The 23,899-nt window shown below is 39.6% G+C and overlaps 3 protein-coding genes across 3 annotated transcripts; 1 reads left to right on the forward strand and 2 right to left on the reverse strand.

The window, feature by feature from the left end:
• Window positions 1–10,172: 10,172 nt before the first annotated feature.
• On the reverse strand, window positions 10,173–11,351 carry LOC104097568 (pentatricopeptide repeat-containing protein At3g13150-like). The gene has a single exon (XM_009604156.1). It carries the CDS (start codon window positions 11,349–11,351, stop codon window positions 10,173–10,175), a length of 1,179 nt encoding a protein of 392 aa, XP_009602451.1.
• Window positions 11,352–11,879: 528 nt separating this feature from the next.
• LOC104097563 (protein C2-DOMAIN ABA-RELATED 7-like) lies at window positions 11,880–13,740 on the forward strand. Its single transcript, XM_070177626.1, has 3 exons — window positions 11,880–12,052; window positions 12,512–12,603; window positions 13,290–13,740. The coding sequence occupies exons 1-3, from the start codon at window positions 11,941–11,943 to the stop codon at window positions 13,587–13,589; spliced, it is 504 nt and encodes a 167-aa protein (XP_070033727.1). The 5' UTR covers window positions 11,880–11,940; the 3' UTR covers window positions 13,590–13,740.
• Window positions 13,741–22,970: 9,230 nt separating this feature from the next.
• LOC138894473 (uncharacterized) lies at window positions 22,971–23,810 on the reverse strand. The gene has a single exon (XM_070179171.1). It carries the CDS (start codon window positions 23,808–23,810, stop codon window positions 22,971–22,973), a length of 840 nt encoding a protein of 279 aa, XP_070035272.1.
• Window positions 23,811–23,899: the final 89 nt, after the last annotated feature.

The following is a 23,899-nucleotide window of genomic DNA, read 5'->3' on the forward strand; positions in this document are numbered from 1 at the left end:
CTGCTTGTTAAGGAATTATTGTTATTTCTGAAAATGAGACTAATTGATAAATTGGAAATTTATTGGAATTGAAGGAATTTAATTACTTCTGTTGGTTCAATAAAATTATTGTTAACTCTGTGAATCATGTTGATATAAATATTTCTATTTCCATGATTATTTAATATTATTGACCCATAGTGAGTGTCAAAGTCAGCCATCTCGTCTCTACCTCTTCGAGATTAGGCTTGATACTTAATGAGTACACGTTTTTTTCGTACTCATGCCGCACTTGCTGCACATTTTATTGTGCAGCTACATATATGTCTAGCGGCCTTGTGGGCACAGTGGTGTGGTTAATAATTGTGGAGACATAGGCGAGCTGCATTCTGTATTACGATCTGCAGCCAACAGAGTCTCCTTCATAAATATTATATTTTCTTGTCTAATTTGTATTCTGGACAAATGCTGTATTTTATTTTTAATTCCTTAGTAAATGCTCATGCACTTTGTGATACCGGGTTTTGGGAACGGTTACAAATTATTTAGAAATTTAGTTGCTAAAAATATTTATCATTTACTCTATGAGTTCTATCCTTGTTGTTTCATTAAAGAAATTTTGATTTTAGAAATACTAAATGTGTAATTAAGTGAAGTTTGTATTGTTGGCTTGCCTGACAGCGGTGTCCGGCGCCATCACGACCTTTAGGTGAGATTGGGTCGTGATAATATTAGTAATTGATGTAAAAATGGATTTTTTTTTTTTACCTTTTTTAGAATTGTACTAGGGGTAAAACTCCCCTACCATATAAAGGAGAAGTTTCTTATTCAATGGAGATACGGTAACACGCATATCAAGGCAATACAAACGTGTTTCTCTGCTTTCTAGTTATTGAAAAGTTCTTATTTTAATCATAGTTTTTCATATGCAATTGGCCCCGAATCGAGGGTCCGGTCGAGGGCAGAATTGTTATTAAGCTTAAATTCGACCCCGGATTCTACATCACAACTGATTTGGTTATCCACATTACCTTTAATTTATTTATCTAGCATTTTTGATCATTTGTGTTGAATCAATCCACATATCTTTAAAACCGCGTATAAATTCAATTGTTATCCGTTTTAAAGGTAAACAGTTTGGCGCCCACCGTGGGGCTAAGGATAATAGTGGTGATTTGATTCAAATTACCATAACACACTTTATTTTATGCTTGTTCTTTAAGTTTTTAGTTTCAGGTTTGCTTAAAGATGTCAAATTCTCAGTATGCTCATTTGAACGTTGATGTTGAATCTGGCCATCATGGCAAAACAACAATATGTTGCCTAGCAATGAGGTGCCCCTTGCTAATCCCAACGGATTCCCGGTTGCCGATTCAATCGACGCCAATTCACAGGTCGTTATCGACGCACATTTGCCAACTGACCCCGAAAATAGCGTTCGTAGAGGCCCTCGACCAACAGTCTGCAAAACGCCTGAAGGTGAAGGTGAAGGTGATGGATAAGTCTGCGGCTTATCTTCGTGATATTGCAGACTCAACAAACGGCAATAACATAACTACATAATCAAGGCCACCCCTCGGTAGGGTCGCGGCCGAACGATCCCGGGAAAACACCCGAAGAAATGAGCAAACCACCGAAAGGTCGGGTAAAGTTATGCCCAGGGCCAGCCCTAAGATAATGAAAATGCTTGAAGCACTATCGAAGCTGGTGGAATCAGACGAAAAGAAAATTGAGGCCAATGACCAAAAAATGGAAACATATAACTCCAAGATCGATCAAATCTCGGGAGCACCCCCGATATTAAAAGGAATGGATTCTAAGAAGTTTATCCAAAAGCCTTTCACTCCGAGCGTCGCACTAAAGCCGATCCCAAAGAGGTTTCGTATGCCTAATATTCCAAAGTACAATGGAACCACAGATTCAAACGAGCACGTGACCTCCTATACATGCGCCATCAAGGAAAACGCCTTCGAAGATGATGAAATTGAGTTGATTTTGCTAAAACAATCGGCGAAACCCTGTCAAAGGGAGCAATGATATAGTATCACAACTTACTCCCAAATTCTATTGATTCGTTTGCTATGCTTGCAGATGCTTTTGTGAAGGCATATGCCGGGGCCATCAAGTTCGCAGCCAAAAAATCGAAGCTTTTTAAAGTTAAGAAAAGGGACAACGAGATGCTCAGGGAGTTCGTGTCAAGGTTTCAAATGGAATGAGATGCTCGGTTCTTCTCACTGTTGAATAAAAGGAATAGTTTTTCCTCGACCCCGGAATGCCAACAAGCTTTGGAAGAACTAAAACAGTACTTATCAAGTTCGCCCTTGCTCCACACTCCGAAGGCGGATAAGCAGGTGTACCTTTACTTGGCGATATCCGAGGTGGCGGTAAGTAGAGTTTTAGTCTGGGAAGAGGAAGGTACGCAATTTCCTATTTACTATGTCAGTAGAACTCTAGGCGAGGTCGAAACAAGGTACCCTTACCTGAAAATTTTGGCGCTCGCTTTGCTCAGCACCTCCCTAAAATTAAAACCGTACTTTCAATGTCACCCCATATGTGTCGTAAGATCTTACCAATTGAGGAACATCACGCACAAACCTGAGCTCTCGGGCCGGTTGGCCAAATAGGCCATCGAAATCAGCGGGTACGATATCTAGTATCGAGTTAGAGCCACCATCAAATCACAAATTTTGGCAGACTTTGTGACCGACTTTACACCGGCCTTAATACCCGAAGTCAAAAGGAAATTATTGTTAACCTCGAGGACTTCATCTGGAATCTAGACCCTTTTTACGGATAGTGCCTCGAACGCAAAGGGGTTGGACAATCTATTAGAACTGTGAAATTGACTAATAATGAGGCCGAGTATGAGGCCATGGTTGCAGGTATCGAATGGACCCTGCAACACGTGCCTCGAGATTAGAACAGTAAGGCCGATGCTCTAGCTAATTTAGGGTCATCGATCGATACCGATAAGTTCAACTCAGGAACAGTAGTACAGCTCATGAAGTCGGTGATAGAAGAAGGCCACGCCAAAGTAAACTCAACAAGTTTAACTTGGGATTGGAGAAATAAGTACATAGATTACTTGAAGACTATAAAATTGCCATCGGACCCTAAAGAATTGAGAGCTCTGCGTATGAAGGCTTCCAGATTTAATTTGGCCGAAGGGATTTTATTCTAAAGAACATTCGATGGTCCACTAGCCATATGTTTGGGGCCGAGAGATACTGAATATGCCTTGAGAGAAGTTCAAGAAGGCACTTACGGGAACCATTCGGGGGAAGAATCTTTGGTTTGGAAATTAATCAGGGTCGGCTATTATTGGACCAAAATGGAAAAAGGATACGAAGGACTTTATACGAAAATGCGACGGCTGCCAAAGACATGCATCGATGATCCATCAACCAGGAGACCTACTCTATTCGGTCTTGTCCCCATGACCATTTATGAAATGGGGAATGGACATCATAGGTCCCCTGCCCTGGACACCTGGTAAGGCTCAAATCATACTATTCATGATCAATTATTTTTCCAAATGCGTCGAAGCTCAAACATTCGATAAAGTCCGAGAAAAAGAAGTCATTGACTTCATTTGGGACCATATAATATGCCGATTAGGAATACCGTTCGAAATCGTTTGCGACAATGGAAAATAATTTATCGATAGCAAGGTAAATAAGTTCTTCGAAAAACACAAGATTAAGAAGGTACTATTAACACCTTACCACCCGAGTGGAAATGGACAAGCAAAATCTACGAACAAGACCATACTGCAAAACCTAAAATAGAGGTTGACCGACGCCAAAGAAAAATGGAAGAAAATCTTGCCCGAAGTCTTGTGGGCAGTACGACCTCAAAGTCTAGTATCAGAGCCACCCTATTTTCATTGATCTACGGTGCCGAATCTCTAATGTCAGTCGAAGTGGGAAAACCGAGCCTGCAGTTCCAATATGCGACCGAAGAGTCGAATGGCAAGGCCATGATCACGAGCCTAGAACTATTGGATGAAAGGAGTGAGGCCGCCCTAGTCCGGTTGGCTTCCGAGAAACAACGTATAGAAAGATACTACAACCAAAGAGCCAACCTCCGCCACTTCAAGATCAGGGATTTGGTGTTGAGAAAAGTAGCATTACACACCCGGGACCCAAACGAGGAGAAGTAGGGACCGAACTAGAAAGGACCATATCGACTCATCGGAATTATCAACAAAGGATCATACAAACTCGAAGCAAGAAACGATGTACAACTACCGAACAACTGGAACGTAACACACTTAAAGCGGTACTACTGCTAAGGTACGATTTCAATTAATCTTTAATAATATCATGAATCAGACTAACACTTGCAGGCAACAGACAATGATGAATGTGGTTGTTAGGTCTGAAAGCACGCGTTACACTATTTTTCTCTTGAACCAGTTTTGTCCCAAAAAGGGGTTTTCGGCAAGGTTTTTAACGAGACAACAGTAAATCGTGCTAACTTAGATTTGAAGGTCGGTCTTAAACCGGAGCCAATGGATGCATCAACAGTATCCGAGTCCTCTCAAGCTTGACCTCGAATACCGGGGCCATTACCCTCGGGTTAAGGTTCTTATCAAGGAAAGAAAGAAACTTTGTACTTGAATAGCTAAGGCTCGGTGGTTAGGATTCATTGTAAGGGCCAAACGATCGTGAGAACCGTGCTCACGTATCACGCCTTAGCCATGTTACAAATTTTTATCATGTACTTTACACATTGAAATAAAAGAAAGTTCTGCATTGCTATTACACATTTTCTTGCCTCTTAAAACCCGGATCCTAAGAGCCCATGTGCTACCTCTATTCGGCGACTTTCGAGCCCAAGGGCTACTCCTACTCCGGGACTATCGTCCAATTAAAGTTCGGATAAATCGGGCTACCAAATCTCGGGAGCACCAAACCTATTAGGCGGTGCCCAAAAACAAAAAGGCTACGGCCACCCAAAAAATAGCTCGGAGATGTCCGAAGCTCTTAATCAAAAGCAAGGCCTATATAAAAATTCAAAACATGCTAAAAGTTTACCCTCGGCAAAAGCATCGTCTAAAATCACTTAAGCATCTCGATAAAACTTTCGGTCATATCGAGTTTTCAAAGCCTTGAGCAAACAAACTTGTATCGAAGTTAGGCTCCATTCAGACCTCTAAAAATGAACGCCTTATACTAAGGCATTAGAAACATTACAAGTATAGAAATCTTGAAAAGATGTCGAAAAAGTAAAGACTCGAAATTGCCAGAAAGGAAAACTTTTATATATATTATGGAATATACTTACAAAGGCCCAATAAAAACTGCATCAAAATAAACAAAAAATGTACATAAGACAAAATCTAAAAAAGCACGAAGGCATCTACGCCTAGCCTTCACCAGGGCCCGACTCGTTACCAGAACCGTCGGAGCCTTTGGATCCCTCCGAGCCCTCGAAACCCTCAGAGCCTTCGGCACCTTCAGGTTGGTAAAGCCTCTTCGCCTTGGCCTCGGATTTTTTGGCTTCCTCGATCTCAACCGATAGGTCAAAACCTCGGGCGTGGATCTCCTCGGGGTGTCTCTCCGGGATAACTGCTTCATATATTCAGCCTTCGCCTTCAGGCGGACCTCGGCTGCCTCCACATCGGCCTTGTATTGGGCCACCATTTCTTCGGCATCAGTGGAAGTTATATCTAACTTGGACTTCACTGGCTCGTATTCTCTACCGAGGGCGTCCCGCTCTATGACAACCGAGCTCAGTTGTGCTCGGAGATCGTCATTCAACTGAGACCACTTGTCAGCTTTCTCTTTCGCCACCCATGTACCTCTACCGATTCCAGCTTTGCCTTGGCGGTTTCCTTCTCCGAAGCTAGCATGTCCATTTTCCTTTTCCACCCATCGTCCATGGCTTGGATCTCGTTCATCTCTGCTCGGAGTTGGTCGATCAGGTCGATCTTCTGTTGGACCTGCGAGGTTGTGTTGTTAGTCACAATGACTAGCTCTTCATTTTTAGCTTCAAAGACCTTTACCTTTTCAACTAGGTCGGCATGTTCCCGCCTCAAGGTCAAAACTTTATTTTGAGCCATGTACAGATCGGCGTGAAGGTCCTTGATGGCCCTGTCCTGTTGCTCATTGAGAAACTTGTACATATCCTTCTTTCGAGCCTGCTCCTTGAACTCGAACTCAAGTTGGTTGATCTCATAGCGGTACCGGAGGAAGCTCTCATGGTGAAGCACCGAGGCCTGAAAAGCAACAAAAACAGTAAGAGATATTGAAACCTAAGTGGAATTCACAAGGTAGTATTGATACCTTACCCAGTTCAGCGCCTGCTGAGCCTCATTGAAGAGACTCGACGCGCCCACCTCGTTCATATTCGCTGGGTCCTCTTCGATCACCAAGCATCGAAGGTAGCTGGCTATGCCCACTAGAGTAGATAAGACCCGAGAATCCTCCGGGACCGTAAGAATGACTGTTTTCTTGCGGCCGAGGTCCACACTCGAAACAGAAAACTACTTCACCAATTTTGGGCTCGAGCTCAGTCCCCCTTTTTCAGAAGGCACGTCCTTCTTTGGGATCTCCATGTCGCCCAGCCAGGTAAAATATTCCAAAGTGGACATGTCCACGCCATCGAAGAAGAAGTGGATATGGTCGTATGCACCGTGAACTCCTTCACTATACTTCTTCTTCTCTTCCGTGTTAGTCGCTTCCTTCAAAACAGAAGTGGCTTCTCGGGAGGTCTCAACCCTGTCTCCATTTCGGCCACTCGAGTCGGACGGAGATCGGCCTCATGGCTCTCTTCCTCAGCCTCCGCCTGCTCCCCGACAAGGGTTGATCTATGAGCGACAAATATGTCATCTTCTTAACACGCATCCCTGAGCCGGTGAAGCGAGTTAGAATCCGGCACCCAGGAGTTGGTACTCTTCTTGGGCTTACGAGCCCGGGAAGGCGCCCTTTTTTGGCTCCACCTAGGGACTCGGGGAGCCCGAAGACTTTCTTTTTCTCTTCTTTACCTCCCCCGCGGCAGCCCCGGGTTGTCCCGTAACGGAGGGATCAACGGATAGGGACGCATCCTCGCTCCCTTCCAACGATCTAAGTTCGGTGGTCTTAGGCAAACGTGCGAAGGAAAGTGAAAAGGTCAGTGTTATGTAATTTCGGGGCGTAATAACAACTATTCTGAGAAGAACCTTTCCATGGGAACGGGCCTCCTATCGAACCTTCAAAATCTTGCGCCACGAGCGCTCAAAGTACAACATCTGCTTACAGATGCTTTTAATCCACTCCTTGAGACGGGGGACCGTATTGGGTACCCGAGCAATCGTTGCACGATCACAAATGCTGATGGTGAGAAAGGGAACAAAGAAGACTCGACACTTAAAGAAAGACTACACTTAGGAGATGCATTCCACTTCTCGGGAAATGGCAGGAACTCGGGAGGGATCAAATATTCAGTCTTTACCTGAACGAAGTGCCCCTGCCAGCCTCAGTCTCGATCCTCGTCGATACTCGAAAAGGGGGCCTTACTGGCATAGCGAGTGAACTTTATTAGTCCTCCTCGGAAAATTTGGGGACTGTATAGACTGAGTAGATGGTAGAGGGTGAACCGAGAAGATTCATTGTTGTTCACAAAATAATGCAGGAGGATCATGATCCTCTAAAAAGATGGGTGGATTTGCCCAAGGCACACTTCGTATCTCTTGCAAAAGGCCAAAACTACTAGGTCTACCAGACCCAGTGTAAAGGAATATGTATAAACACTTAAATACCCCTCTACATAAGTGGTAATATCGTCCTCAGGCTCGGGGACTACCACGTCCTTACCTCCCCATTTTACAGTCCTCTCGGACTGTGGGAAGGGTATTTTCGATAATAGAGCATATATATCTTGATGCCCCTTTACCTCAATCTTGTTTGGATGAGGCTTTCTCGACTTTGAAGTCGTCTGTGATTGAACAGCCCCCGGGAATAAAGTTTTTCATAGGGGGTTCTGGGGCCGCTTTAGTAGCGGCCATGCCGGGAGTAACCACCTCGGGAGCAGCTGTCTCGAGAGCAACTACCTCGGGAACGACTGCCTCGGTACTTGTGGCTGGGTGGGAAGATGAAGAGGCAGCATGCTCAGGAACCGATTTAGAAGTCTTGGCTATCGTAAATCTGGAAAATATATGAAGATTTGGAGAAGGCGTATAAAGATTTGAAGTTTAGATGTGAAGATATGAGGTTCTGGGTTGAAAATTCAAGAAATTGTATGAAGATTTGGAGGTTAAAGATAAAGACATGAAGGTTCAAGAAATGAGGTACGAAGATTTGAGAAAGTCGAAAGCCTTTGTAGAGTTCGAAGGTAAAATCCAGGATCAGAAAGTGAATGGGGCGAAGCTTTTATTAGAGGAAATTAGCGACGTTTTGCATTCAGAGGCAGTCAGCCATTGAACGACACGTGTCCGAAGTTAGAATGACGCGACTGATGGGACGTTTCGTCTTATCCGCCATCTCGGTTGTAACGTGCAAAGGAAGGAACCAGGGTTCATCTATAGCTTCTCATCGTTGCGGCAAACCTACTCTCTAGGAAACGAGGGGACTATTTGTATACGGGTAAAACCGAGGGTAATGAGTACCTCGATTTCCCGATGAGTCAAATGAAGCAAGGACATAACTATATGGAATCGGAATCGAAGCTGGAAACTTCTCGTACTAAGGCCCGAACGGAGTGCTCGCCACCGGGCCCGACGAGACAACACCCGCTGAACCACGAGCTCCAAGACCTCGGAAAGCACTAAAAACGGTTGCACACGACTAACAGAGGACCGTGATATCCGCACCCAACCGGATATTACAGTGCGGATCTCGCCCGATCTCGGTAGCATTTTAGTAATTGATGCACAAGGAGTATTTTTACCTTTTTTAGAATTGTTCTAGGGGTAAAACTCTCCTTCTATATAAAGGAGAAGTTTCTTATTCAATGGAGATACTGTAACACGCATATCAAGGCAATACAAACTTGTTTCTCTGCTTTCTAGCTAGTTATTGAAAAGTTCTTATTTTAATCACAGTTCTTCATGCGCATTTGGTCCCGAATCGAGGGTCTGATCAATGACAAAACTGTTATTAACCTTAAATCCGAGCCCGGATTCTACGTGACAACTGGTTTGGTTATCCACACTACCTTTAATTCATTTATATTCTTGAGCATTTATGTTGAATCAATCCACATATCTTTAATAATGCGTATAAATTCAATTGTTATCCGTTTTTAAGGATAATCAATGTCATTAACCAACCAAACTTACATTTCAATAAAACAATTTAGGTAAGGAACTGCTGTTTTCCCTAATTATATGCTAATATTATTACTCATAATATTTCTATTATTAACCTACTTAACCTCTAGCGGACGCCTTCCTAGTCTGTAATTACTTCGAATGGATCTAGACATACGATGAGTGCCTTATTTAGAGTTCTTATATATAGGTACATGTTGACATGATTCCATTAAGGAGTGAACAACTATTTCCCAACTCCACAAGCTCTTTGCTTTTTTGAATGGGTTGATCCTGTAGCACTGTGGAATAGAAATTTGTCTCAAATCAGTAGACTTTTTGTTATCCATAAGTTGATCATGAAGTTTCTTACAGAAATTTGTATCACAGAAACAAAAAGTCCACCACTTGGTAAAGATTCTACCACTATGTTTACAATTAACTACAATTATCAAGGATATCAAGAAGTGAAGCAAATAATATTGGGGGAAAAAAATACTCCCATAAATGTGACACTGAACAAATACAATTTAGCTAAAGATAAGCTTTCCTTGGGGATCAAGGTAAAACACAAGTCAAAAATGCCTGTAGTCTGACGTTGCACATGAAATTCTACAAGTAAACAACAGAAGAACCCTTTGGCAAGAGTAAAATCTTTCTTGTTTAATTAGTTGGCAATTGGAAGTTTGGAAACTGGAAGCGCCAATTAATGCGAGCGGTATCTCATCATTGAAACAAGAAACTCCTTATATCCTGCTGCCAAATTCCTTACTTTGACAGAAAAGTAATATCACTAGGCATCTTTCCCCTTCTGTAAGCATATAATGGTTGCAGCTAATCTTCACTGACTCCACAAGATCTTCTAATTCTTTCACAAGGATCGCTTAATCATCGAAACAGAAAACTTGTTATATCATAATCCCAATCAGTGGAGACGAACTGTCAAAGAGATGTGATATTACTAGGCATCATTTGGCACTGTCAGCTTATAATGGAACGAGCAGTTCTTTCCCATTTTCACAAGCTCTTTTGCTTCTTCGATCATGGAGTGAGCAACCAACATATCAACAACCCGTTGTATTATACTAGTATAAACAGTATGTTTCAAAACAATACACTCCTTGCACAACTTATAAGCAAACTCAGGATCACCCTTATCACAGGCCAGAGGAATAAGTAACACGAATGTCACAAGATCAGGAAGACAACCATTTTCCTCCAACTTTGCATACCAGCTTTTAGCCAATTCCAAATCGCCATCCTTTGTCCGAGCGGAAATCATCGCGTTATGACTATGAGTATCAGGGTTTACTCCCCTTTTCTTCATCTCCTCAAACAATTCCTCTGCCTCTACAACCTGACTGTTCTCTACCAACGAGCGTAATCGCGAGTTATAACTCCTAACATTCGGAATAACATTCTTCTTTTCCATCAAAATCCACATTTTTTCAGCTTCAGAAAACTTATTATTCTTGTAAAACGCATCTAGCAATGTATTGAAAGTAATAACATCAGGGTCAATTCCATTTTTTTCCATCTCTTCAATTAGCAGAACTGCGGAATGCGGTGAACCCATCTCACTGAAGGCCTTGATCACCGTATTATACGAAACAACATCGGGCTCAATAGCTAATTTTCCAGGAAATTCCCTGAAAATCTCTCTAATTTTATCATATTTCTTCGAATTAACACAAGCTCCCAGTAGAGCATTAAATGACATGACCGTACGCTCACAGTCTAAGTCGGGCATTTCATCGAACAATTTCTGGGCATGCTCGAACATACCAGCTTTACCATACAAGGAAATGAATCGTACAACAAAACGCTCACTTTTTATTTCTGGGTAAACTTTTTGGTGTTCGAAGATATCTTGAATACCTGAGAACTGTTCAGACTGGATGAGCCGACGTACGAAAGATGCATATTTTTGATAACTGCGGCGGAATTTAGGATTCTTTGAGTCTTGCTTGAATTTACGAATCAGCGACTGAAATGTCTGCTCTTTAGAGGATTCGGGTTTACTAATGGCTTTGACGGGTTGAGGAACTTTGGATTTGACATCGGCGATGGCAGTAAGGACCTGGGGTTTGGCGGTCTTTGTGAATACATCATGGAGACGGCGGTAGAGAGAAGAAGCCATTTTTTGCGAGATTATAATATTAAACGCAATTTCGGCTACAGGTTATATACTCTACCGCTTTATCTAACCAACTAGGTCATGACTCATGAGTCTTTTTTATTTTTATTTTTAAATTATTATACTCATTTTAATTGAAAAATAAACTAGACGATAACTTAAACCTAAGTTTTGTTTTTTGTTTAATTTTTGTTTATTATGCATAGGGAATAGAAAAAGGGGAAAGAGAGACGATTAACTCGATTATATACATAAACTTCCACCTTGTTTAGCCTAGTTATTTAACACTTTTTTGAGGATGGGGAGACTTGGGACATTCTTTCGTTGTCATTTTTCAAGGTTTTATTGATGTACAACGTTATGAAAATAACCTCAGAAAACTTTAAAAAGGTGTTGATATTTTTTAGACACATTTTAACAAGAAAAATATAGCAAATATATTAGGAGGCTCACCTTAATTATCTAAGTCCTAAGGAGCTCATTTGCACACTCTTCTTCCTGTTTTTAAGCACACTATTTATTTTTGAATTTCTATACATATTTGACCTGAACGCAAGACAAAGAAGAAAGGAAAAAAGATAAAGAGAGAAAGATGAATACACTGGGTGTTTTGAAAATCAGAGTACGCAGAGGGATTAATCTTGCAGTGAGAGATGCTTTTGGTAGTGATCCTTATGTTGTAATCACCATGGGCGGCCAGGCATGTTCTTTCTCTCTCTAAATATTATAGTTTCTTTTTGTTTCAATCAATATTTTTGCATGGTTTTCATAATAATGTGGAATTATGATGGCTATTTTTGAATTATTTTTCATATCCACAAACAAAGACCGAATCTTGGTTAGATTTTGCTACACACATATCCCAAATTAAGAGGAGGGAAGATATGCTTGTGTTGCCTTCATGATCCCCTTTGTTAGAGTTAATACTTCTTTAGTGACTCAAACCCATGACTCTGAGGTTATAGGTGAGGGTGCCGATCATCTAAGCAACTATTTTTGTCGCCTTCACGAGGTTTAATTTGAAACTTCATCTATTTTACATTCCGTGTTGTCACATGAATGTGAGGAGACCATATTTTCCAATTTATGCAACCTTTTCTACATGGGAGTATGACCTATATATCCTTGCTTCGATTTTGTTCCCAATTATATTCTATAGAAAGTGAAGACTCGAGTTATCAAAGAGAACTGCAATCCTGTATGGAATGAGGAGTTGAGCCTTGCACTCTATGATCCCAGCCTTCCTATTACTTTAGTAAGTATTCTCCTCTTTATTTTTTCATCTTAGCAAGTATTCTCCTCAATAGCTGAATTTATATAAAAAAAGGTTAACGACGCTTATATATAGAATATAGGTTTGACGTTGATCATCCAATACTGTTGAATTTGTGGGACAAGCTTATCTTAGGAACTTAAACTGTTAGGAATGAGATACATTTAATTGTGCTTTCAGATAAAATTGTCACATAATTCAAATACTCTATCTATTTCAATTTAGATAACATATTTCGATTATGTCAGTTTGACTAAATTTTGAAACTAAATTGGATTAGTTCAATTCAGTATTTTAAAATTAAAATTTAGATATATTCAAAAACTATAAGAAAAGTATTATAAATTGTAATTTTCTTATGTCAATATGATAAAAAAATATTTTAAAATATTGATCAAACTTTATACAGTTTAACAATCGATTAGCGAAATGTGTCATCTAAATTGAAACAAAGGGAATAATATTTTAGGACAAATACATGTGTTAGAGTTTTAAGTCACACCCCCATGTATTAAAAAATTCACATGTTTAATCTATAATTTAAAAAAAAGGACTAAGATTTGCATGTGAGGGTAGTGTTGTAATTAGTTTAAACTTTTGGATGAAATAGTTATACGTTGGTTCAAATGGATAGCTTACATGGGTTGCCTAATTGTTCTTTTTTGTAGACAGTGTATGACAAAGATACATTCACTGCAGATGACAAAATGGGAGATGCAAAGATAGACATAAAACCCTATATTGATGCAATAAACATGGGATTAGAAGGACTCCCAGATGGTGTCAAGGTGGATAGGGTTCAGCCAAACAGGGACAATTGCCTTTCTGATGAAAGTTGCATAATATGGGAGAATGGAAAAATGACACAAAACATGATTCTTAGATTGCAACATGTAGAATGTGGTGAAATTGAGATTCAAGTTGAATTGATTGATGCTCAAGGTCGTAGAGGTGGTCTTTACATCTAAAAAAAAAAAAAAAAAATTGTTCAGTTTTGATATACGTAACCTATCAATTTTGACATAAATTTACATAACTATATTCGTTACTGTTGTAACTTGTAAGTACTGTCTCAAGATCTATTTATATCTTATTAATTTTTTTTGTTTATTGTATTGATATTGTATATACGTCCAAATGATAGATGAGATATTTTATATGTCAATGCCATACAAGAGGGGTGATTTGTGTGGTGTCCAATTTTCGCGTGTACTGGATTATCGAAGGACCTGATTCTTCTAAGTGTTCCTTGACCTACTGTTGCTGAAATAGTAAATGCGGAAAGTAAAGAACACAAATATTTTTACGTGAAAAATACCCATCTCAAAATGTAAAAAAAACCACGACCTACTACTTAGTAGAATTTTCCCCAACACTTCACTAAATCACTGAGCCAAAACAGCATTTACAAAGACTCTTTGTAAACCTAAGGATTACCTCTAATCCTGTTGTGGCAACCAGCCTCTGACTGTTGCGACAACTTCAAGTTAACTCTAACTTGAATACTCAGAGTACCTATTAAAATTGCTTCTAAATAAAGCTGAAAGGTGCAATTTGAAAATCACCTACTACAATTGAACTAGAATAAAAGACAAACACTTGGAACTGGTTCTTCTATCTGGTTCACGTAGCTTTAGGTTCGCACACTTGAATCACACAAGAATTGCTTGCAAATGCCTTGCTATTTTGCTCTCAACTCACGTTTAACTTTTGCTATTTTGCTCTCAACACACTAATATTTAGAAAAAAGGGAATGAAATATAGAGTAAAGAAAGAAAAAATATCAACTTGCTTAGATATCATGAAATCGCCACCGTAGTTACAAAATAACGAAATAGAGAAGGAGGACTAGAGATGAAACAGCTTCAACGACTGTATTTGAGCATCACAGATGAATCGCCCTCCTCGGTAATGACTTTGGAGCTCTAAATATCTCTAACACTCCACCCGTGGAAGGACAAAGGAACGGGGAAGGGGGCTGTGAAAGAAGCGGAGAGGATTATTCTCTGACTTGGAGGAAAATTTCTAAAGGAATAAAAGGGGTATAGGAGCAAGGGTTTTGTTGTTTCTTCGCCAAAACTGGGGGAGAACATTGAAACAAAATGGAAGGACAGAAGGGTTTCTTAGAGTGTAAATTTTTTATTTTATCTTTTAGGTGGAAAACTAAATAATTAATGGCTCGCTTTTAGGAGCGACATAGTCGCTACAAATTACATTTAGGGGCAAGACATTACATATCGCCACAATTACTTTTTTCAGTCATATTTTATTTGCAAAATTTAATACATATTTGTGATGGCATAATCATAGTCGCCACTAAAATATTACTTCTAATGGCAAGTTCAGGGTCGCAGCTAGAACTATCCTCTTTAGTGGAGACCTTTCCAAGTAGCTATAAAAAGTCTTACTTCTGTAACGACTAAATGAGTCGCCACAAAAGGTCGTCACAGAAAATCATATTTCTTATAGTGGTACCTGTGACAAGAGTGGGTTGCTCTAGTGGTAAGCACCCTCCACTTCCAACCAAGAGGTTGTGAGTTCGAGTCACCCCAGGAGCAAGGTGGTGAGCTCTTGGAGGGTAGGGAGCCGAGGGTCTATCGGAAACAGCCTCTCTACCCTAGGGTAGGGATAAGGTCTGCGTACACACTACCCTCCCCAGACCCCACTAGTGGGATTATATTGGGTTGTTGTTGTTGTTGTAGTGGTACCTGTAGAATGAGAACATCCTGAAATATATAGAGTTAGTAGAATAAAAAACAACTAGAGTTCTAATGCTACTCTTCCTTGGTGGAAGAGTTCTAGTTATCCTCAACTTCTAACTCCTCCCTTATCTTGAATAGTGTTCTCTTTGAGTAATGTGTACTTCTCCTTATCAATTATGCAACATTTTCGATCAGGAGATAACAGATATAACAAGTTAAGCTTATCTCTTTCTCGTGCATTCCTCATGCTCGAATATGTCTGTGTTTGTGTACACATGGGATGGACCTGGTTTATGCCTGAGCTTCCTTTGCCAATCTTCAAAATAAAACTTCACTTGGGCCAACAAATTCCCCCTTTTTGATGATGACAAACTCTATGTTTTTCATAATCTTAGGCCCTGTTTCAACTCAGCTTAACATCAACACAATGTTAGAATATTTTACCTTTTTAAAGTCACTTATCATCAAGGACCGGGTTCATTAGGTTATAAACATTACTGTCCAAAGAAATCATAACCTTTTTCCCCTTTTTGGCATCATCGAAAAGTTGCATAATAATGTTAGATAACTAAATTTTAAATAGAAATTACTCATGGCCACTGGAGCTATTTCACATGCAATCATGGATTAATCATCATATATCAATCTAAGGATATTAGCCATCTAAGAAATATAAACAAATAGTTAGAGTAAAAGACAGTGAATTTTATTGATTGATAAGATCCTACCACAAAGCATAAGAAGAATAAAAACATTGGAACATGAGTAAAAGAAACAAAAAAAATCCCGAAGTGGGTCACTGGTTGATCTACACTGGGCTAGGAGGCTTAAGGCTGGGAAAGACCAGGTTCTTGGTTTTTGGCTTGGAGTAGTTTCAGCATATCCTAAAGAATGCCATCATTCTTCTCCTTTTCTTTTGCCAGATCAACTCTGAGAGCATCTCTCTCAGTCTCCACTTCTGCCAACCTCTTCTTCAGCCTATCAATCTCAGCATCCTTAGCCCCACTCTCTTGCACCAAGGCTCGCACTTTGCTATTCATTGGTACCTTTTTGGATGAACCAGGTTCTTTAGGAGTGGTTTTGACTTCATAGTCACAAGCAGTCAGAGTATTTTCCTCAAAATGATCCTTGATTGTACCAACCTCTCATTTCTTGATGGGTACCTTGAAGTGTGCAAGTACAACCGTGAGTATAAAGCCATAGGGTATGACATGAGTCTTTGTGCCATTTAGAATCCTATCAAGAAGCTGGATTATAAACCCATGCCAATTGATTTGCCTCTCATTGTCCAAATATTCCATAAGGACCAGGTCCATGAATGTGGAAATGTGCCTCCTTTCCTGCCTAGGCAGCACACATTTGTTTACAAATTCGAACAACACTTTGTGGGGTGGCTTCATCTCACTTTTGTAAATAGCCTTGGGCTCAAGTTCCTCTTCATTGTCACCAAATTTCCTAGTAATGACAAGGGCAGTAGGGAGATTCTCTAGACTTGGCCATTTTAGTTTCTTATAATCATTGTACCCTTCAGCAGGTACACTCCAAGATCTCTCCCAGCTCTTTCTCGTCAAAAGTTACTTTCACCCCCTTTACCACACTAGTGACCCTACTATCTTTTATCTCACAATTGGCCATAAACTCCACAATTTCATTTATGGCCAGCCTACCATCCATCTGAAGGACCATATCATTCCAGCCTTGCAACTGTAACTTCTCCAAAAAGCATCACCATTCCTTCCTCCTCCAAGTCCCTGGGGAGTCTGCCTTTCAAGATAGTTCTCTTTCCAAATTTGACCATCTTGTCTTTCTCAGCATCAGAATCATCTTTTTCTTCCTCTCCACTCTATTCTTCTTCCTCCACAATTTTCACTTTTCTTGATTTCACAGCAGACCTAGTTCTTTTAGCCAAAGTGGATGGTTCAACAGACTTTAACTTTGAAACAAACTTCTTTATGAAAGTCTTGGCTTTCTTAGCTTTAAGAGTCAGAACCTCCACTTTTTCTGTCTCATCTTCATCTCGAAGGACGAGGTCTATCTCATCATTTTCAATAGCCTCAACAGGCTTACCCATCATTTTATTTCCCTTAGCAGTAGGTTTTCTTTTACTTTCTTCTAAGGCTTTCTCCAGGTCAACCTCACTCTGCTTCTTCTGACATCTTGTGGCTCTTCCTCTTGTGGGAGGAATTTCAACAGGGATAGAAGAGGCAACCTTCTTTTTCTTGTTTGCCCTAGCAGTTCCAGGGGTGTTAACTCCTGAACTTCCTTTCTTCTTTGGATTGTAACTTACAGTCACCCTTTTCAGTAGGTCTGTGAGAGTTTCCTGTTTGTATGGAACAAGTTCATCTACATTTTTCCTAAGTTGAACCAGCCCCTCAATAGCTTCTTCACATCCATTTTCCCTTGTTTTTCTCACACTCTCCTCTATTCTAGGAGATTCCTCACCCCAAACAACTATTGCACCTGATTCTTTAGTTAGACTAACAAGAATGGGTGAAGAACCAACCATTCCTTTTCCCTTTCCCCTCACAGTACTCCGAGCACCCTCACTCTTTTTTTCTTTTCCTTTTTTATTTTTACCACCAACCCTTCCAGACTCAGTAGTTTCAACACCTGCCATGGATCCTACCAGCACAAACCTATTCTCCAGATTCGTAGTAACCTCATAAATAGTTTTAGGAGTAACTTTAGGGCCAGATGATACATGTTCAGTCTCAAAAGAAACCGATTCTTCTCCCTCAGTAGCAGACTTAAATGAGTCTTCAGATTTCTGAGGTTCCTGGACCTGGCTATCCTTCAATTGTTTATCTAATTTCTTAGAAAATGTGCTCCCAGCCACAGTCTTGCGAGCAAGCATCTTAGTTTTTCCTTTATAAGACAGAGGTGTGGTTGAATATGTGATAGATGGTGTGGATGTGGTTTCCTTGGGTGGGGATGAAGGATTTTCAGAAGGGTTTGCCATTTCTGAGTTTGGGAGCTTTAGAAACGAGTTTGTGTGAGAGTAGAAGACGAGAGAAGTTTGAGAGAATTTGGACGACTTGAAAATTTAGAAGTGAAGAAACAAATTAATCCCAATCAATATAAAGTGGAGGAGTTCACTTGATTAACGACAGCTTTTGCAGAAGTCTAATCAAATTGCAAGTCTGTTTGAGAAGACATTCAAGACTATCCCTAGAATCTAGGCACTTAATATGGTTAGGACTTCTTTTGAACGGAACTGGTTCATTTTGTAACGGATAAGTCCAAAAAGATTTGTTATTAGACGGGACTCTTCTTTTAATCATGATCCAAATATAATTATTTCAAATTATGCAGAGTGTAGAATACATACCAAGTAATCTTGATGAACCAGGTTCTTCAGTGAGAAATCTCTTGTGTAAGTCTGAATTTTCCAAGAAAATATAGATAATATCATTAGAGATTAATAAGTCATTTTAGCACATGGCACATGAGTATACTATTGAAAGTATTAGACTGAGCAAAATCTAATCTAACTATATATAAAATTTATAGATTTTCTAACCAAAAAAAAATCGATTGTGAAATTTTAAACTGGTCCTTTTAGGTGATCTTAATCATCCCTAATTCTAACGTGTTCCTTTCAAAGTGATCTCTACTTAGAAATTTTGTGAAGATGTCAGTTATTTACTTGTCAGTAGTACAAAATTCCACAGTGATCAAACCATTTTCATAGTTGTCCCTCAAAAAGTGATGCCTAACATCTATGTGCTTAGTTCTCTTGTGATGAATCAGGATCTTGGTCATACTAATTGCACTAGTGTTGTCACAAAAGATGGGGATACAACCAACATCAATTCCAAAGTCCATTAATTACTGTTTGATCCACAACAATTGAGTATAACATGAAGTAGCAACAACATACTCAGCTTCAGCAGTAGATAAGGCCACAAAATTTTGCTTTTTGGTGGCCCAAGACACAAGACATGGGCCAAGAAATTGTGCCATACATGAGGTGCTCTTTCTATCCACAAGAAAGCCTGCATAATCAGCATCAGCATATCCCTAGATTGAAATTACTACCTTTTGGATACCATAGACAAAGGTCAGTGGTGCCTTTTAGGTATCTCAAGATCCTCTTGACAGCAGTCAAGTGAGACTCCTTTGGATTCGCCTGAAATCTTGCACAAAGGCCTACACTGAAAACAATGCCAGGTCTGCAAGGAGTGAGATACAACAATGAGCCAATCATTCCCCTATACAACTTCTGATCGACAGATGAACCAGGTTCATCTATATCCAACTTTGTAGCTGTTGCAATAGGAGTGTCAATTTCTTTGGAATCTTCCATTTTAAACCTTTTAAGCAACTCCTTTACATACTTCTGCTGATGGATCATAGTTCCATTTGAATTTTGTTTAATTTGTAAGCCTAAAAAGAAATTAAGCTCACCCATCATGCTCATTTTAAATTCACTCCTCATTAGTTTAGCAAATTCTTTACTTAACTTATCAGTGGTTGCTCCAAAGATTATATCATCAACATATATCTGAACTACCAAAAGATCTTTACCTTTTTCTTTCAAGGATAAAGTATTATCAATTTTACTTCTCTTGTAGCCATGCTCAAGTAAAAGTTTTGATAATCCTTCATACGATGCTCTTGGAGCCTGCTTGAACCCATAAAGTGCCTTGTCAAGCTTGTACACATGATCAGGGCATTCCTTGCTTTCAAAACCCGGAGGTTATTTGACAAATACTTCTTCCTTTAGATAACCACTGAGGAACGCACTCTTGACATCCATCTGATGAAGAGTGAATTCCATGTAAGCAGCAAAGGCTATGAGGAGTCTAATTGCTTCCAATCTTGCAACTGGAGCAAAAGTCTCATCATAGTCTATGCCCTCCTCTTGACTATATCCTTGAACCATCAATCTTGCCTTGTTCCTTGTAACTGTTCCATCTTTATCAAGTTTGTTTCTGAAGACCCATTTTGTGCCAATTACTGATTTGTCCTTAGGTCTTGGTACCAGATGCCAAACTTGACTTCTCTCAAATTGGTTGAGTTCATCTTGCATTGCATTCACCCAGGCTGCATCCTGCAAAGCCTCAACAACATTTTTAGGTTCAATAAGAGATAAAAAAGCATCAAAAGCACAAAGATTCTTCAAAAAAGACCTGGTTTTGATTTCAGAGGTTGGATCAGTAATTATGTTCTCAATGGGATGAGAACTTTGGTACTTATAAGTTTTCACAACTAGCTGGTTTCCCTTAGATGTTCCTTCAGTGTTTTGTTGTTGAGGAACAAGTTCATGGACAGGTTCCCTCAAGGTTTGAGGATCAGTTCTTTTTTGTTCAGTTCCCCCTATCAAGTTGCCCTGGGTAGAATGACTTATTCCATCACCTGTTTCTTCCTTTGGTGCAACTTCAATCTGGGCTGTGGTTTCATTTGAGTTTCTAACAGCCCAATTGCTTCATCTTCATGTTCCCGTCTCTTAGAAAGAATGCTAGTTTCATAAAAAACTACATGTACACTTTTTTCTACATACATAGTTCTTTTGTTATAAATATTCTAGGCTTTACTATGTGAAGAATATCCCAAGAATACTCCCTCGTCACTTCTGGGATCAAACTTACCTAGAGAGTCTTTACCATGTGCACAAAGCACTTGCATCCAAATGCCCTAAGATGGTATATGTTTGGCTTTTTCCCTTTAAGTAACTCATAGGGAGTCTTCTCTACAAGAGGTCCAGTCATGCACCTATTTATGATGTAACATGCAGTGTTCACAACTTCTGCCCAGAAACTATGGCGCAGTTTACTAAAAAGAAGCATAGTCCTAGCCATATCTTCAAGTGTCATATTCTTTCTTTTAACTACTCCATTTTGTTGTGGAGACCTATGAGTAGAAAAGTTATGATCTATGCCATGTTCATCACAAAATTTAGAAAATTTAGCATTCTCAAATTCAGTACCATGATAAGACCTAATTGATGCAAGTTGATTACCTAGTTGTTTATGAGTTTTTCTAACAAACGAAGTGAACATGCCAAATGCTTTATTTTTAGATGTTAAAAATAATGTCCAAGTAAACCTAGAGTAATCATCAACAAGCACCATTACATATCTCTTACCACATCTGCTTAATGTTCTCATTGGTCTACAAAGATCCATATGGACCAGTTCCATCGTCCTGATGGTGCTTACCACTTTCTTGCTTTTAAAAGAGGATCTTACATGCTTCCTCTTGCACAGACCTCACAAACCTTATCTTCCTTAAACTTAATGTTAGGCAGTCCTATCACCAAGTCCTTGGAGATAAGTTTGTTGAGTTGACTTAGACCGGTATGTCCAAGTCTCTTGTGCCAAATGGGGGGATCATTATCCAACACACTTAAGCAAGTGAGTTCATTTTCTGAAAGTGTGGACAGATCTACAACATATATGTTATTCACTCTTTTTACCTACAAAACTATCTTGTCAGTGGTAAGATTAATCACAAAATATTTGGTAGATGTGAATGCTACCATGTTACCTCTATCACACAGTTGTGATACACTTATCACACTGTACTTTAGTCCATCTATCAAGTAGACGTTCTCAATAGAATGAGAATCATTCTTGCCTACCTTTCCAACCCCAATGATCTCACCTTTCTTCCCATTTCCAAAGGAGACATTACCTCCTTTAAGGTCCTTAAGTGAAAGGAAATGGTTATTGTTTCATGTCATGTGCTTTGAGCAGCCACTATCCATGTACCATATTTGACTGCTCTCCTTCACTTGGACCTGCAAAAAGAAATCAGGGGTTAGTCTTAGGAACCCAAACTAGTTTGGGTCCCTTTCTATAGGCAAAAGGATGAATTAAATTCTTTTTAGCCCAACTTGATAGCCTATTTTTCCCTTAAGCAAATTCTTTATTCTTTTAACTTGCCTTTTCTTTTGTAGTGCATTCACTTTTATAGTGACCTATTTTACCACAGTATGTGCAAATCTTGTTCTTAGGAAGTGTGAGGTACTTGCTTTTAAGATCCTATTTAGGTACCAGGTTCCCAAAGCCAAGTCCTCTTCTATTGGCACTATGATGTTCCTGTAGCCATGAAAGTGCATTGGAGGACCTGTTCCATTTACAAGTTATGTCTAGCTCATGCTTGACCTTGCTTAAATCCTCTTTTAGGATTCTTACCTGCTCATCCCTTTTATACAACTCATAATTCTTTTTTCCTATATTTTCTTCTAGAGTGAGTTGTGTGTGATCAACTGTCTTTTTACCTGTTCCTAATTTCATTTTAGATTTTCAGATCTAAGCTATAGGATAATTGAGTCAAGTACATGAACCTAATTTTTCAAAACAGTATTTTCACTTACAGTTTCACTAACCCTAAGTTCCAGGTTTTTGCACTTAGCCTTTAAAATCACACATTCTTTAGACAACTGTTCCTTTTCATTGTTTACATCCTCAAATTCATTAATTAGTTCTAGAAATAACTCAGATAACCTTTCTTTAGACAATAATTTAATCTTGTCTTTGAGATGAATTACACTTACCTCAATTTCCTCATCAGATTCTCCAATGGCCATAGTGTTTGTTCATCCTCCTCATCATCATCTGAGCTTTCTCCCCAAGCAGCGACTATAGCCCTGGTTGATCATTTGCTTTTCTTGGGTTGAACATGTTCCTTCTTCCTGTTCCTTCATTCAGCTCTTTCCTTCTTCCATTCAATTTTCCATTGGAGACAGTTTTTGATGTGGTGATCAGTCTTTCCACACTTGTAGCATCCATCATTGGTTTGCTTCTCAGAAATTTTTGATTTACTATAGCTTCCAATTCTTGAAGGACCCTTTCCTCTCCTCGAGTATTTCTCAAAATCCCTAGTGATCATAGCCATTTCATCACCTTCAAGATCAGAACCTTCAGAGATTATGAGTGCCAGACTCATTTCCTTCTTTGGTACATCCATTTTTATGGTTTGTCTCCTAAGTTCATAAGCAGTGAGATTTCCAATTAATTCATCCAGTGGGAGGGTGGCAATATTCTTTGATTCCTGAATGACAGTAATTTTGCTCTCCCAAGTAACAGGCAAAACCCTTGTCAATATTTTCTCGACTCTATCTTCTTCAGAAATAATTCTTCCAAGAGACTTTAGTTCATTTGTCAATGTAGTAAACCTTGTGTACATCTCTTGAATGGTTTCTCCTTCCTTCATAGTAAAGTTCTCATATTGAGAATACAGTAGAGTTCCTCTGGACCTTTTCACCTGAGGTGTTCCTTCGTGAGACACTTGCAGAGTGTCCCAGATTTCCTTGGCAGTGGTACAATTTTGGATTCTGCTATACTCATCTGGACCAAGTTCACAAATAAGCCACTTCTTGGCTTTGGCATTCTTCTCCCATTTCTTCAAGTCCTCATCTGTGCAATCTGCTCTTGTCTTTGGTACCTCTACTCCTTCAGCATTTATCTTCATGGTAGTCAGTGGACTATCTGTGACAATGTCCCATAACTCATAGTCTTCTCCTATGATGTGATCTCTCATCCTATTTTTCACCAGAAGTAGTACTGGCCATTGAAGAATGGTGGCCTAGCAGTGGATTGCCCTTCCCAGTTTCCAGGTGGTACACTCAT

This window comes from Nicotiana tomentosiformis, chromosome 6 (genome assembly GCF_000390325.3).
Source record: "Nicotiana tomentosiformis chromosome 6, ASM39032v3, whole genome shotgun sequence".
Lineage (NCBI taxonomy): Eukaryota > Viridiplantae > Streptophyta > Magnoliopsida > Solanales > Solanaceae > Nicotiana > Nicotiana tomentosiformis.